The sequence below is a fragment of the Piliocolobus tephrosceles genome, chromosome 3 (assembly GCF_002776525.5).
Source record: "Piliocolobus tephrosceles isolate RC106 chromosome 3, ASM277652v3, whole genome shotgun sequence".
Taxonomy (NCBI): domain Eukaryota; kingdom Metazoa; phylum Chordata; class Mammalia; order Primates; family Cercopithecidae; genus Piliocolobus; species Piliocolobus tephrosceles.
Genome location: NC_045436.1, coordinates 143,747,635 through 143,764,952, shown reverse-complemented (window position 1 = coordinate 143,764,952; position 17,318 = coordinate 143,747,635). Strand labels below are relative to the sequence as shown.

Here is a 17,318-nt window from a genome sequence, read left to right as displayed (position 1 = left end):
TTTTAATCTTCATTATTGTCCTATTTAAAAACTTAAAAGTAACAGAAAAATGAGGACAGTATTAGTAAAAAAAATTTTTTTCATTATGAGAAACAAAATTTTAAAATGCTATGATGTTATTAAGTAAGTTGTATGAGACAGGGTATATTATCTCAATGTTTAATATATTTACTTGTTACATTATTCTTACAGGTTTTTATAATTTTGTGATGGGTCTGCATTTTAGCTTTTTAAGAAAATGTTTGAAAAGCCCTCTCATGAAGCATCAGTTGTTTGATTACAAGTCAGTCAGTCTGTAAAACAAAATAACCTGCATTTCAAGACTGTAGAAAACGATTTTTAAAAACTTCAAAACCTCAAAAAGCACTTAGCTAAAGAAAAACAGCTGTTACATGGCTTACATAGAAAAACTGACTTCCACGGCTGAGACTTTTAGTTGCCCTTCATTCTATCCAATCTATCTCCTTTCTCTATCTTCTTTAGATGCAATTACTTTTGTCCTTGGCTGGTCACATTTTCCTCCAGCTCAAAGGTTACATCCCTCTGACTCTCTTGTTGCAGCTACTTTGGCTATATGATTAGCTTTTGGACAATGAGATCTAAGTAGAAATGTATTGGTAATGTCTAAGAAGGAGCCTCAAATAGAAAGGGCAAATCCTTCTTCCCTCTCTTGCTAGCTGGAAGGTTGGTAAAATGGCTAGAGCTCAGGCAGCCATTCTAGACTATGAGGAAGTACACTAAGGTTGGCAGTGCAGTAAGTTAAAGGGAACCTAGTCTCTGATGACTGTGCAGATTCCATACCAGTCCTGGACTGCCTGTCTCCCACATGACTTCTATTACATGGAAGAGAAATACGTTTTTATCTTGTTTAATCCACAGTTACTTTTTTAAACATTGAAAAATATGCCATAAAGTAACTTGCTTTGGATGATGCATGCTAGGGAGCTTAAGTGATAACTCTGAACAAAGCAGCTTAACACCACTCATTGATGATCCCTTTACCTTACCATAGGATGGAATGCAAGAATTATGTCCAGTTGGCCAGGCGCGGTGGCTCACACCTGTAATCCCAGCACTTTGGGAGGCTGAGGCGGGCGGATCACCTGAGGTCAGGAGTTCGAGACCAGCCTGGCCAACATGGCAAAAACCTATCTCTACTAAAAATACAAAAATTAGCCGGGTGTGGTGGCAGGCGCCTGTAATCCCAGCTACTCAGGAGGTCGAGGCAAGAGAATCACTGGAACCCAGGAAGCGGAGGTTGCAGTGAGCCAAGATCGCGCCACTGCACTCTAGCCTGGGGGACAAGTGCAAGAAAAAAAAAAAAAAATAAAGAACTATGTCCAGTTATGAGCTTTATTGAAACACTTTCTTTCATGAGTATTTCTGGCCTGTCATTCAAACAAAAGCTGTGGTGGTTCCCAAACCAGAATGCTGGGCCTGTAGGGCAGAGAGGCAGTCTGCCTTCTGCCCACCGTGCTGACCCCACCTCATAGTGCTCTCTCTAGCTCTCTCTGATGCAGTCACGGGCCTTGTCTTTGAATGGAAAATCCTGTTGCTGCCTTGGAGAATGGGCACCTGCTGTTCCTTAAGTGTGAAATGATCTACATATGACAGGTATTCCTGCATCATGTGAGTTTCAGCTTAACTGTCCCAACTTCAGAAAGACCTTTCTGGAACACCCATTATAATCCTGTCCCTTATCATATCTGCTCTGTGTTCCTCCCATCACTTATCACTTTGTCAAATTATCTTTACTTATTCTTCATTTAGTCATTTGTTAACTAGTTTAGTGCCTGTTTCTCCTTCCCATTCCCTGGCCACCTCAATTAGGCAATGGGGATCCTGCCCAATTAACCTGGTATCGAGGAACAGTGCCTGGCACCAATTAAGTCCTCAATGCATATTTGTGGAATGAATGAATGTGACAATGAATGGCCTCTAGGGCTGAATAGTTAAAGCCGTACCATACCAGGAACAGGCTTCGTTCAGCTTTCACACCTTGCTCATCACTGTAGCATACAGGTACACTACGGCCTCTCTCGCTTATGACATCAATGCCCCACCATTGATATGGATCCCTTTGTTGATCCATAAGGATCAACAAAGGGATCCTTAAGGACAAGGCCAATTCCATTCATCTTTGCATCCTCCAGTGCCTAACACAGGCCCTGGCACACAGGAGACAGTCAATCTACACTTGCTGTATATTGCAGGCAAAGGTACTGTGGTTACAAAACACAATGCCTGTTCTCGTATTGGCTCTAAGAAGAGCTCTCACTGTAAAGTGTATGCAGATGTTCAGATGTCCTGATTCACGATTACGTTCATCATACCCATGTCTCCCTTTTTCTCTCAGCATTTCCATATATACTTCTCTTTACAAAATGGGCTTGGAAGTAGCTCCTGGCCAGCTGCCTGTAGAACTGTGAAGGTCTGCCTCTTTCGTTTACTGTTGGGGGCATGAGGACCGTGACCAATGGCAGGTTTTACTGGATGGACTCACAGTCATTGGCTCATTGAAGAACATCTGACAGAATTTTGTACAGTTGTTCCCTCCAGACTACTTGGCTAAACACAGTAATCTCAGATGAAACTCCATCATATCATAACACTGCCCCACCTCATCTACAAGGCTTGGTCTTAAGACCAATAAATTATCGCATGCTATGGAGGTAATTAAAAGCTGATAGATGAATAAAGACTATTTTAACCAGGAAATTCCTCATATGAAAAGTAATTTATTATGTTGGATAAAACAGACAACAGCACAATTTAGGAAAATCATATCACTAATGTAGTTTATTAATAATACCTTTCCTACAGGGGTGACACCAAAGGGTTCAACAAAGATTTTTATTGTTTTTCAGAAAGCCTTTACAAACCTCAATCAAGAGATCTGAAATTCTGTAAAACACATGCTCGTTCCTTAACTTCAATTTCCTTCAGTAGTTTTATAGATCCCTTAGGCCAGGGAGAGCAGAAACAGATGGTGCTTCGGAGGACTTTACAGTGCCTGTCTGCAATGCCACAATAAATTTAAAAGTTTTGCTGATACTAAGCTTCTGTTATTAATCCTGATATGAAATGATCCTTGCTGTAGCTTGTTTTTTTTTTTTTTAATCTGGTTTATTAATCATTGGGTAAACTATTTTCTCCTAGAAATTCAAAAAATACCCAGTAACATCATTTAGACCAGTCGGAAAAGCAGGCCAGCATATGTTTATATAACATAGCACTTTTCCCCAGGGCCTACCTTGCCCCATAAATTGTTGTACTGGTGTGAAAAAATACAAGTCAGGTCTGAAAAAAAGTTCTCCTCTTAAATCACAACCATATTTGTGAGAGGAGAGGAAGACAGCGACATATTTAAAGTCACAGCCAAGTTCGTCACACTAGTTTCTTTTTCCTTTCCTAAATGATTTCTTATTGTTGCATTTTCCAACCTTACCCCCACTGCCCCAACCCCTGATATCATAATTCCTTTTGAACAGTTAAATATTTCAATAATTTATGGTTGTGGGACACTTGTTAATCATTATCATTTGAATCATTATCATGGGTAGAGATGTAGAATTATTGTAGTGGAAACAAAGTGCAAAACTCTAGGAAGGAATGTTTTCCAAATGGGAACACCCTGCCCACCAACTGAGAACAACCAGCTCTTGGCTGGGTCTACAGTAACTGAAGTCTGCACTAAACTCTGAGATATTTGAGGAATAGCTTTCTGGTCACTTCAGGCATGGAGAATGAGCGGAAGCAAAAGGGGAAAAGCTATTTGATGCTCTGAAAAGAACCCCTGGGCAGAGACAAAGGCAGCTAAGGACAGCTGAAGATGGAAATATTATATGCACATGACGACTGGTCAGTTCATCAAACAGATGGAACTAAGTACTTCGATGGGTGGCACTGATGTTAGAAGGGCATTAAATTATAGTTGATAAGTCTGGGAGAAAAGTCACAGGGAAGGGGAAAGAAAAGATGAGAGAAGAAATGGAAAAGGAACAGACCGGAGTGGGCATGGTGCATCAGGGGACAGAATCAGGCTGGGTTCACTCTGTAGTTCAGACACTCTGGAGCTGTTTGACCTTCAGAGAGTGATTTAGCCACTTTGCATCTGTGAAATGTCTAAAAGAATTTACCTCACAGTGTGGCTGTGAACATTAAATGAGTGACCACATGAAAAGTGCCTCTAACAGTGACTGGCCCTTCATCAATGGGGCCTTATTATAGCTGAGTGGCAACCATTCATTTTCTGATGATGTAGGATGACTGAGTTGTCTATTTAATAGTTAAAAAAATTTTTTTTTAACAAAATGGATATTATTTATGCTAATATTGCTGTTAAGAAAAGGCAAAAGGCTAGGACATGAAGTGAGATGGAATTTCTCTAAATAGGGTTGAGGGAGTCAGGTGGGTGTTGAGAAGGGGAAATTATAACTCTGGGCACTTATTTAAAGAGACAGGAGCACTTTCATATCTGGCTTGCTTATAGAAATTGTTCAGGACCCTGGGAAAAGTGGGGAAATGGCAGATGGATTGAATGCAAGGAGGATGGCTACAAGACAAAAAGAGTTATCACCTGAGAGTAAGGAACAGCAACGTGCCCCAAAAAGAAGGTACTGAATTCCTCAGAAAGTTAGCAGAAACCAATGGGATTGAAAAGAATGGCCTGGGTTAAATTCTCTGGGTCACCGGCTATTTCTTTGCTTACTACACAGATTTGGAACATGAGTTTAGTGAAAATAAGGGATATATGGCATTAAACATAGTGCCTGGAGAACTTAGTAGGTACACAATAAATGTTGGTTCCCTTCCCTCCCCAACTTAGGGAGCAAGGATTTTCTTTCAACACATAGAGAGAAATGGCTCTGCCTTTGCTGCAAAGATGACGCAAGAATGTAAGTTGGAAATGACTATAAAGTCCTAATTTGTGTGTGAATCTGCATGAAGCTGAATACAGAAGCATGAGACCTCTACCTGTAAGGTGCTGAATTTGTATAATTTGCACCCCGAGATCCTGTTAACTAGAGCAAAATATCGGTGCCCTTTTAAGATAGTTCTTTGAAGTGGACGCAGTAAAGACAGGCATATAAGAGACTCTCTTAGGAGTTGGAAGACAAGCTCAGAGGCATAGAATGTAGTGCTGCTTAAGTATCACAGTGGCTGAGAGCTCATCTGCCTGGCCTGGGAAGGATTAATTAAATGAGACCAGCATCCTGTTCTGTTGCTGAAAATCTTCATGTGTTGGAAATCACAAGATGTTGGAGAGATGTACTTACGTGAGTTGAAAGCTGCTTCTCTATAACCTCTATTTCACTGTTTCTCATTTGTTTGTCTAAAACACGGAAGCAAGCAAAAAATGTTATTTGCCAATCACTTAACACTCATTTATGGGGCACTAGGGTCCCCACACCATTAGGTCTGAGTGAATGAGGAAAGAAATGAAGACACAGTGGTCACTCGAGAACGAGCTGAAGCATTCTGAAACGGTTACTGTGGCACCGATGTGGAAGAAGCACTAAGGAAGAACAAGACCGCTGCAATGTCTATAGAGAGGAAAAGGCAGAGAGAAGAAACATGAAGGAGGTAGTGCTGCCAGGAAAACAGAATACAGAGATTTCCTTTCCTTTACAAATCCCTGAAATACCTGCGAGGACTGAGGGTCCCTTCAGACTTCTAATTTCCAGATCAAACACCACACATTCCTCTTAGCAACTATTATCAGAGAAGGAGCACAGGGCAACGTTTAAGGTAGCAGACCTGGGGATCAGACATCAAAGTTGAAACCTTATCTCTGCCACTATGAGTCAGATAGTGATGTCAGTTAAGGTTCCTAACTTCTCTGTGCCTCAATTTCCACATCTGTAAAGCGGTGATTATGGCAACCCATTTGGTGTGAGGATCATGTGAGCTACTGACAAGCACTCTCTCCTGATGTTCATGGCAAACACAACGGAGTCTGCCCCAAATTCTCCTCTCTCCTCACGTCCAACCTGTCCATCAATCTTATTGACTCTCCCCTCAAACAGTATTCAGAATGCAACCACTTCTTACCACTGCTGCCCTCCTGCCCCACACACCATGATCTCTCTCCTGCTTTATTGGAATAGCCTCCTAAGCGGCTTGCAATACAACAGTCAGAGTCCTACTGCAAAAATATAAATCAGGTCATGACACTTCCCTCTCAAGCTCCTCCAGGGTTTTTTTTTTAAAATCTGACTATGAGTAAATGCCACAAGGCTCTATGGGAAACACAACTGAAAATATGGCTCTTGGTTCCCCTTGCCTGCTGTACTTTTCTCTAGACACTTAAATATGCACATATTTCATTACTCATTGTATTTACGGTTTGCCCCCTTGCACTAGAAAAGTGAGCTATGGGAGGGCATGGGTTTCTGTCTGTTTCATTCAGGACTGAATCCACAGTTCCTAGAGTAGTGTCAAACACACAGAAGAATCTCAATAGCTGTTGGATTGGTTGATTGAAAAAAAATACATATATATATATATATATATAGTACTTACAGAACTACCTGGGATAAAGTAAGCGTTCAATATTCATGAGGTATTATTGGTGTTATTCTTCCCAGATCTTGGTTGCCTTTTTATAGAGCTCCTCTATTCAGTCAATGCCCCTTTAGAACCACACAGTATCTCACTCTCCAAAATACCTCCTGAACCAGCACAGGGCTGCTATTCTCTCTCTGCTCCACCTCTACAAGGTACCATCCTGGAGACCCTTATTAAGCTTTTGGGCAACCAAAACACACTTATGTACATAATTAGTTAATTATTTAGTGTGGAATGAATTGCTGCCAAATCAACACAGGAAAGGACTGGGATCCTGGGGATATGGTCTTTGGATTAGATACTTATGACCCTGTTAGTGGTGCTGACAGAAATTACCTACACCCGGCATCAGGAATCCTGCAGAATGGCCTCAAGTTCTGGGGGCTGCTCTGGGCCGTGTTTCATTACGTGGATATCATAAAAAATGTCAAGGCAGCAGATGCTAACATTTAACTTATGCTGGCATTACTTACAATAATATATTACTATATGCAATAGATAATATATGTAATGTACAATATATTACAATACTATATTGCTATGAAAGTTAACAGTTGAATAAGCTTTAAGATAGTTGGCCAATTGTGTATATACCTACAGATATAAATATTGGCACATACATGAATTTTTCACATTTATATATGTATGTATATATACATGTATATATTTGGCTATATTCTTGATTAAGAATTTTAAGATTAGAAAAATATAGACCTAATAGTAATCATTCTCGCTGATATTAACTGAGTTGTAATCTAACATAACTAGTGACTCTACATCTATAATAAAAACTTTAAAAATTGAATACAGCTGTGACATTTTTTTGGGACTTATTAGCCTAATGCTCAAGAAACAGTAAATGGAGATGATTTACCCTGGAGAATCTGAGTGGTATACTCACTATATCCTTATATTGGCATTACTGTGAGGCTCATTTACACACACACACACACACCCACATCCCACCACACCCACATCCATACCCACACCAAAATGCTTTGGGAGTGCTAAAGTGCTCATAAATTTAAAGTATTCTTCCTTTGCTTGAATAAAGAAAACAGACTTACATTTTGGACATGCTAGTCAAGCCTACCCTACAGCTGAATTAATCCATTTTCATATTTTCAGTGGAGCACCAGCTATTTAAACACTATATTCAGAGTAGCAGTAGTAATAAAACAACAAGAAAAGAACCTCTGTTAGCACTTCCCTCTGTATATGAAGTGAACAGAAATGTGATGGAGTACTGACATTCATTTCACTTTGAATTAAACACAGCATCACCATGAGTCTCAAGAGACGATATTAAGTTTTGTATTTGGGTAATTCTGGGAATTCTACAGGCAAGGGTAGAATTATATTTGGTTGGCAAAAAGCCAGTTAAACTTCACACTTGTCCTAGAAGTAGGTGGTCAAAACCTCAGTTCTTGTCATCAAACCTATTGGCCATACTTGCTTAAACCATCTGGGTCTCAAATCTTTTGTGTTATTCATTTTGAAAATAAAATAAACATTAAGAAATGAGATAAAGAAAGGCAAAGACTTAAGTCTAATGAAAAAGATATCAAGTTAAAATCGACCTAAGAGAAAAGCAGGTCCAATGAGACAGAGCACATCAAATAAAAACAAAGAATAGAATTAAATTTTCCAAATGTCATCATCAGATACACACACAGGCACATACTTTTTTTCCTTCAGTTATACTGCTTTATTTCAGGAAAAGGACTCGGAAACCAAGGTAATGAGGAGACCCACTCACAGCTTTCTCCCTGTTCTGCTTAGAATACATGCTGTAATATTTTTAGTTTTCACAATATATGTTTCAAAAGAAGCCTTCACTTTTTGTCAAAGGAAGTACATACTCCTTGATACGTCTGGTTTTGCTGTAAGAGTATATAATGCCTCTCTCTAATAAATTTAACCACAAAATTTTAAAAATGTGTCTGCATTCTGCTAATTTATAAAAAGCAGGATGCTGTCAGATAAAATTTCATGAAAATGATCTATAAACCAGACTGTCAAAAGTGAAAGGTACTCAGGCAGTACTTAGAGGCAACAAATACATGAAAACCACTGGAAAGGGTTTCTGTGACTGCGGTAAAACAATGTACTGTCATGGAGCTCACATTACCTTGATTTGCAAGTTACTGTGAGGTCACAGGAAATCCCAAAATGTTTTCCACATTTTCTTTTATACATTTTATGTCAAATTTCCTGCAATTGAAATCATAAACCCTCCTACTGCTGGAATCTCTTCAGAAGGAAAGGAGATCTTTTGACACTCCCCCATGAACACCTAATAACTCAATTCCTACCCGTGTAACAAGAAACTGAAAGACAGAATTGAAAATGGACTATGATAAGGCTGAAATGTCAGATGCCCTAATTCTTTCAAAATGAAAACCAAACTGATGTCATTAGGACAACTCAAAAAGTGCATTTAATCTAGTGACAGCAGACTTTTCCCTAGAATAAGAGATAACAGAAGAAATGATAGACTGTCCCAAGACAGAAACTCACCATTTCCCCAAATCTTTAATCAAAATGTATTTGTGGCTTTATGGTGTAATTTTAAAATGGCATCTTCTATATGGATATCCTTAAAGAGATTCAAGCTCCAGACAACCATATTTTATTGTCCTGGCTATGTTTATGAAAGGATAAATCAGATTTAAGTAAAAATGCTCAAGTTCAAAATATTCTCTCAAGATTAATCACTCAAAACTGTGGAGTTTAAAAACAGCTTTTAAATGGTCAAATACTATTTTAATATAAACCAACAAGATGGAAAATTATGCTAAATGATTAAGGTTCGCTAAAAAAATACCCGTTTTTAAGGTTTTGTTGGATCATGAGTTATTAGCGCACATTACCTCTCCTGACATATCAGGGGCCATTGGAATGGCAGGCCACAGAGATGAGTAGATTCCAAAAAACACCACCCAGAGTGCGATGCTCCCCCATATCGCTATGTGGCTGAACTGTAGAGCAAGGAAATCTGAGTCAAAAAAGTTTTATGTAGACCGAGTACACAAATACCAATGAAACTCTCTCAAATTTCTTTATTAACCTTTTATTATATCCATAAAAATATTATCTATAGGAGTTTCTACCTAATTGTGTGTGTTTTTAAATTGGATCTTTAAGTGCTAATCTCTTCTACAACAGTTGCAATGTTTGTGGTACTGGAATTTAGAACTGCTCCTCCTCTAGCTTTTTTGGTAGTTTTCTCCTCTTACTCTTACCTTTTTTATCCCTGAACATTTGGAAGTCTGCCTTACTCTTGGTCTGCATGCTCTCACCGAAAGATGTCAGACCCTTGTGAGAATATTATTATGTAGGCTGATGACTGTTAAATCCAAATGCCTTGTGGCATTCTTTCCCAGGGACATGAAACTTTAATTTCTTTTTGTTTCCAGGGTCTCTACTGGATGGGGGTATACTGCAAAACTAACGTTATCTAAAATGGAACAAGACTGGGTATTTATCAATGTCTGAGGACAAACCTGTCATTAATATTTTCAGTCGTCAGAATCACTTTCCAATGGGTTTTCTACAGAACACCAGTCCAGTGACACCTCTAAGAAAAGATTTGTAGTCTGTAAGTTTAAAGTCTCACAACTTCCTGGGATACTCATAATATATGACAATACTTTAAAGGCTCTGAGAAGTCTTGTGGTAATGCACTTGTTTAAGTTTAACTCAGTATTTCCCAAATAAAACCTCCAGTTCTCCTTTCCTGACCCCTGACATCCCACAACTGAAAACCTGTGGACTAGGACATATCAACCTGGGACATATCAAGTTAGAGGAAAGACCACCACCAAGACTGGAGATAATGCACAAGTAAATGTGACATTTCTCGGTTGTGGTTAGATATTTTCTTACCCATGTCCAATATGATGTCTCCAATCCAGCTTTCAAACACACAGTTATCACCACAAACTAAAACAGAAGGGAAAAATGCTATTTTTATCTCATAAACATGAAAGTTCATCAAATGACTAAAAGATTTATAAAGAACAGATATCTCTGAATCTAACTATGGGACTAGGAGACTGCTGCTTGCTTTGTACATCCAACCAGCAAAGAGACAGGTGAATTAGCTGGGCAGCCGATGGGACTGTGATAGGTCAGAGGTGCCCAGGGCAGCACTGCACTTCCGGCTTCCTTGCCCCTCCCTCACCTGCGCAGCCTGACCCTCCATCCACGAGCTCCTCTGTATGTGTTTCCTGCTTTTTGTACAATTCAGAACAGCAATAGCACATGCCTGGGTTAATTTGAGTTTTCAAGCTTACTTTACCTTTATTGTAAATCCCCTTTCATACTAAAAGTCCAACTTTCTGAATTTTAAAGACAAATTTTAACGAATAAAATAACCATACATTTAGAAATCTAAATGCTTACTCTAGAACTTTACTTAAAACCTTGCTGAGTAGGATATGAGACATTTTTCAGTGATATACGCACCCATCACTGGGGCTTATGCTAGTCATTCTGAAAAAGGAAACTGGGGTTGGATTGATTGCTCTGTGTTTTCCACAGTATAACATAATTATGAAGTGTACTTGCCATGGAGTCTGACTATCTGTGCCCAAGACCTTATCACTTGGCTATTGTGGTTAATGAACAAAGCAAGTTACTTCACCTCTCTGTGTCTCAACTCCTATACCTGTAAACTGGGACTGATAAAGCTTACCAATCTTACAGAGATTTTTTTTTTCTTTTTTTGAGAGTAAAACTCTAAAATACTCAGAACAGTGATTAACATGGAATATTATTTATTTATAATAATACAATCTTAAATATTGCTAGTAGTTGAGGAAATTCTAGGCACCTTTGACAGCTGTGGTGATGGAAGTGATGTTTGCTAGCACTTGATCAATAACTGCTTGAAGTGCCCAGTTCTACTTGAGGGCACATTAAGGGTTTGCACACAGCATGTGATAAGACACTTCCCAGGGGCGTTGTAAAGTCAGGTTACAGTAAGAACAGTTGAGCTTTCTCAGCAGGACAGCTAATGGCGATTTAGGTTGTTAAAATAAAACTTACTAAATGCAAAAACTAATTTATGTGATCCAAAAATTTTAAAAGAAGAGATACAGGCCAGGTGTGGTGGCTCATGCCTGTAATCCCAACACTTTGGGAGGCTGAGGTGGGTAGATCACCTGAGGTCAGGAGTTTGAGACCAGCCTAGCCAACATGGTGAAACCTTGTCTCTACTAAAAATACAAAAATCAGCTGGGCGTGATGGCATGCGCCTGTAATCCCAGCCACTCAGGAGGCTGAGGCAGGAGAATCACGTGAACCTGGGAGGCAGAGGCTGCAGTGAGCCGAGGTCGTGCCACTGCACTCCAGCCTGGACAACAAGAGCAACACGCCCTCTCAGGAAAAAAAAAAAAAAAAAAAAAAAAAGGATATAGTTTGAAATAAATTTAAGAAAACTACTCTCCTGAGACCTGGATACTGTAAAGTGTCCCCAGGAGACATCCATGACATACACTCTGATTTATTTCTATCCACTGCTCTGCTTTCGCATTCATGTTGTATGAGAAGGAGCCACCAGCCCCTGCAAATGTATTTTTGCTTGTCTTTTACTACTTCAGTGGGTTGATGCCAAGAGAAAGGAGACCCCCCAGATTTGTCAAAACCTCAATCCTTCTGCTACTTAATGGTATTGATTTCCTATCATTCAGTTATTTTATTTTATTATTTGATAAAAATGAAATAAGATCCTGTTACAAGCCCTGGGTCTTATTTAATTTTTAAAGGGAACTATAAACAACCCTTAAATCCAGAAACACACGTATTACTTTTAAATTTAAAAATGAAATCAGCGCAGATGAAAGGCTTTGATTTTATATGCAAAAGAGACCAACATCCTGCACTCACAGTGTACACAAAGTTTCCCAGCAGCAGATAATCCGAGGTTTTCCCATTTCCAAATGCAGTACCTGGATGAAAAGGAGAGAGGCCTATTAGAAAGGAAAATGAGATTCTTTCAGAATCTTTTCAAAGATAAATGTATTCAGAAAGTTTGAACGAAGAAAGGGAAATCAAGGGACACACAATGGAGCCAGAAATGAGGTTAATAAAAAACAAACAAACAAAAAACCCAACACTCTAAGAAAGAGTGTTAACAAAGCTGCTGTAAAGATAGGCCACAAAAGCCAACATTGAAGATGGAAACCTGACTTGTTAACGAATTTTCAGAGTCCACAAGATTAAAAAAAAAAAAATCAAATTGTTCAAACAAAGCAGGAAAGGGCATTCTGGATTGTAATAAAGAACTCTGCTACCAATATGGATGATAGTCATAGGGAACCTTCTTGCTATCTCTCAATAAAGTTGCTGGCATTGGGCCACAAGGGATTCAGAAAAGCAACTCACAGAAGGCCAAGGAACACCAGTGTGGTTTCAGGCATGTGGCTCTTTGAGAGTCTGGCTGAGTGCAGGGGCATATTTTGAAGTATTTTGTTATTCTAGTAATGACTAACAAACGTGGCTTTATTTCTATTTATTTATTTTTTTTAGACAGTCTTACTCTGTCACCCAGGTTGGAGTGCAGTGGTGTGATCTCGGCTCACTGCAACCTCTGCTCCCAGGTTCAAGTAATTATCATGCCTCAGCCTCTGGAATAGCTGGGATTATAGGTGTGCACCCCCATACCCAGCTAATTTTTGTATTTTTAGTAGAGATGGGGTTTCACCATGTTGACCAGGCTGGTCTCGAACTCCTGGCCTCAGGTGGTTTGCTGGCTTTGGCCTCCCAAAGTGCTGGGATTACAAGAGTGAGCCACCGTACCTGGCTGCCTTCAAATGTGGCTTTAGATGAAGGAAGTGGTGGCTGATGCACAAAAATTTCTAGTACTGATAAAATCAAGTGAAAATAAGAAAGAGCTGAATAATTAAATCATTGATACCACTGAAAAATTTAAAATCCATGATATGTGTAATACAATGATGTATGCACATAGTCAACGTTTATTCAGAGTCAAATATATACGGGCAAAATATATTAGAATAAAGTATGGGATGAAACACAGAGAGTGGTACTAGCGAGCTTTGGAGACACTGAAGCGTAGTTTTATTACTATTAACAGTTGTGTCATTTTGGGTTATTTACAATCAATCCCTACGGAACTCGGAAATTGGTTTAGCTAAAAAGAGTGAAGCTATTTACCCTGAAGGGGTTTTGAAGTGACAATGAAGTTCTGTATGTAAAGCACCAAGCAGTATCAGGTGCAAGGTATGTCTAGCATTTGAATAATTTGGGTAAATCACTCATTCTCATACTTCCTGGTCTACGGATCCCTTTACACTAAAAAATTATTGAGGGTCTCAAAAAGTTTTTATGTGGTTTATGTCTATCAATATTTACCAAATTAGAAATTGAAACAGAAAATTTAAAATTATGTATTCATTGATCATAAAAATAAAACCTAATACATGGCAATATAAATGACAGGTTTTCTGAAAAGTAACTATTTTCCAAAGCAAACAAACAAATAATTGAGAAAACTGGTATTGTTTGGGTTTTCACAATCTCTTATTTCTGGCTTAACAGAAAGCAGCTGGATTCTCACGTTGTTTTGGGTGAAATATAAAAGGGAACTCCAGCTGCACAGTGATATGGAGTTACAAAGGGGAAGAGTATTTTAGTAATCTTTTCCAGTAATTGTGGATAGACAGTCTTTGATACTACATCAAAACTCAACAAGTAGCTTCCCTCCCTCCCTCTTTCTTTTCTTTTTTTTTGAGATGGAGTCTCACTCTGTCACCAGGCTGGAGTGCAGTGATGTGACCTCAACTCACTGTAACCTCTGCCTCCCGGGTTCAAGCAATTCTCCTGCCTCAGCCTCCCAAGTAGCTGGGGTTACAGGCGCACATCACCACGCCCAGCTAATTTTTGTATTTTTAGTAGAGACAGGGTTTCACCATATTGGCCAGGCTGGTCTCGAACTCCTGACCTCAAGTGATCCACCCGCCTCGCACTCCTAAAGTGCTGGAATTACAGGCGTGACCTACTGTGCCTGGCCAACAAGTAGTTTCTCAAAGTGGGAGAGGTAGTTTCTTAAAGGTTGGTTACCAGTGTGGAATTTGAAACTATATCAATCTGAAACTATATCAACGAACTTTCTGTACTTTATTGCATTAAAATCCATCAGTCTACTTTGTACTTTACCTTTTTTTTTTTTCTTTTTTCTTTTTTTGAGACAGTCTTGCTCTGTCGCCCAGGCTGAGTGCAGCGGCACGATCTCGGCTCACCGCAACCTCTACCTCCTGGGTTCAAGCGATTTTCCTGCCTCAGCCTCCTGAGTAGCTGGGACTACAGGCGTGCGCTACCACACTTGGCTAATTTTTGTATTCTTAGTAGAGACGGAGTTTCGCCATGTTGGCCAGGCTGGTCTTGAACTCCTGACCTCATGTGATCCACCCGCCTTGGGCTTCCAAAGTGCTAGGATTACAGGCGTGAGCCACTGTGCCCAGCCTACTTTGCACTTTGAATGGATCTTTTACCCATGCATGATTCTGCAGCCTCTGGTTCAATCCAGAAGGCACCATTCCTTGAGACAATCACTGCACTCTGGTATGCAGAAGTGCTTTATATGTATGTTAATACTTCCCATTTTGTCAAATACAGAATATTATTAAGATGGTTCAAGTTTTAAAAAAAGCATTAGTTTTATGGTGTCTTCATGTGCATTCTTAAATGAAACCTAGTGCATGACCGTGAAGAACAGCACAGTGGTACCACTGTTTGTGGATGACAAAAGGTCTTAGATATTCTCAGGGTCTACAGACTACTCTTTCAGAACTGCTGAGGCAAAGGAATAAATGAATATGTAGCTTTATATTACATAGCATGTGTGAAGTTCTTCAGTATCCCCATCCTTTCAGAAACCAAAAAACAAAAGAATCCTCCCTCCCTAAAAATACTCCTTACTTAAAAATGAAAACAAGACAAAACAACAACTACAAACCCCTCAACATAAAAACCATAAAGTAGTTTATGCTAAACGTCGATTCACCCCTTAAAAAGAGAAAGCAAGTGTTCCCTAGGCTTGGCTAGTTTTGGTCTCTATAAGCAGCACTCCCGTGAACTGCCTTGACTGAAGCTGGATAGCTGTGTGGCTTTCCAGAGAAACATAATGATGGATCTAGGAACTGCTTCTCTGGAAGATGAAGTCACTTGGGAATTCCTTTGAAATCCTGTCATTGCTAAGGTGTTTCGGATGCTATCTGGTTTAAGTGACTTTTGATATTCAATTTCTTTTCTTCTAATTTAGAAGGTTGAAATAGCAGTTTTATAGATGGGCATGCCTTGTCTTTCAAACCTGTATCGATTTTGCGTTTTGAAAATAAATTTTACTTGGAGAGCTTGTCTGAGGTCAGGGTGTCTTGAATTGTACCCTGGACCTCCATATCCTGTTGCTCCAAAAGGTGGAAACAATGTGAAGGTCCATCAACTGATGAATAGATTAAAAAATGTGGTATATCTATACCATGGAATATTATTTAGCCATAAAAAGGAAGTACTGATTCCAGTTGCAACATGGATGAACCATGGTCCCATAATGATTCCATTTATATAAAATGTCTAGAATAGGTAAATCCACAGAGACAAAATAAATATAAATATATAAGTAGTTGCCAGGGTCTGGTAGGGAAGGTGTGGAGAAACAGGGAGTGATTGCCAATGGATATGGGGTTTCTCTACTGGATGATACGAATGTCTGGCATTAGATAGTGGTGACATCTGCATAATTCTGTGAATATACTAAAAAACCACTGAATTGTACACTTTAAAGGAGATAACTTTTATGGTATGTGAATTATATGTCAAAGCCAAACAAACAAGCAAGCAAACTAACTCACTGTAATTTTCCTGGCCTCCTGGGTCAATATTCTACACCTTAATTAAATATTCTTACCATGCTCATTCCATGGCCTAGACATTGAAAAGTATTTACTGTTGTAATTTACTGAGCAATCAATAAAGGATATTAAAATCTTAGCTAGAATATGAAACCACTGGCTTCTTTGCAATACTCACCTTGCTTATGACACATGCTCTTGGTAATTCATTTACAATTTGCTGAGTGCCTACTACAAGCTACGCACTGTTCTAAGCACTGTGAATGCAATGAAACTACTAATTACCTGCCCTTCTGAAATTTCAATTATAAAAGAGGAGAAAGACCACATAAAAGAAACAAACATATCAAAACTTGATTGACAAATACCATGAAGACATACAGACTGACAAGGGAATAGAGCCTAGGAGCAGTGGGGGCAGGTGGTGGTTGCTCTTTTGGACAGGATGATCTGGGAAGGCTTCTTGAGCACAGACCTGAGGCATGGGCGGGGAGAGAGTCAATTCGAATATCTGTTAAGAATGGGGAACAATTTGGAGGTGGAGGATTTTGTTCTAAGTATGTTAAATCTTTATGGACTTCTGAGGAGGGAGGCACCTGGCCTGATTCATGTTTTGCAGGGATCACTCTGGCTACCTATGGAGAGGAGATCAACAGTGGGCAACAGCAGGCAGCAGTCTTTTCTGATGGCAACCATTAACTGATAGACAGTAGGTATGGCCTGTATTTATAAAGGACTGACAATTCCTTGGGTGTACTGTGTGTTGTGTTTTTGATTACCGTAGTATTGAAGCAGGCACACTGAATGGTTGGTGTCTTCCCCAGGATCTCAAGGCAAAGTCGGCTCCAAGACAGAGCAGCACCAGCTTAA

At 39.4% G+C, this 17,318-nt stretch overlaps 1 protein-coding gene across 3 annotated transcripts in view; it reads right to left on the bottom strand.

Moving 5' to 3' along the window:
• Positions 1–17,318, bottom strand: part of ATP8A1 (ATPase phospholipid transporting 8A1) — a 268,024-nt gene that overhangs the window by 25,671 nt on the left and 225,035 nt on the right. For all 3 annotated transcript variants that reach the window (XM_023224492.2, XM_023224493.2, XM_023224494.2), the window contains 3 exons: positions 12,463–12,524; positions 10,459–10,515; positions 9,444–9,551 (listed from right to left, as the gene is read on the bottom strand). In XM_023224492.2, coding sequence (XP_023080260.1) covers positions 9,444–9,551; positions 10,459–10,515; positions 12,463–12,524 — 227 coding nt within the window. The remainder of the gene's footprint in view (positions 1–9,443; positions 9,552–10,458; positions 10,516–12,462; positions 12,525–17,318) is intronic.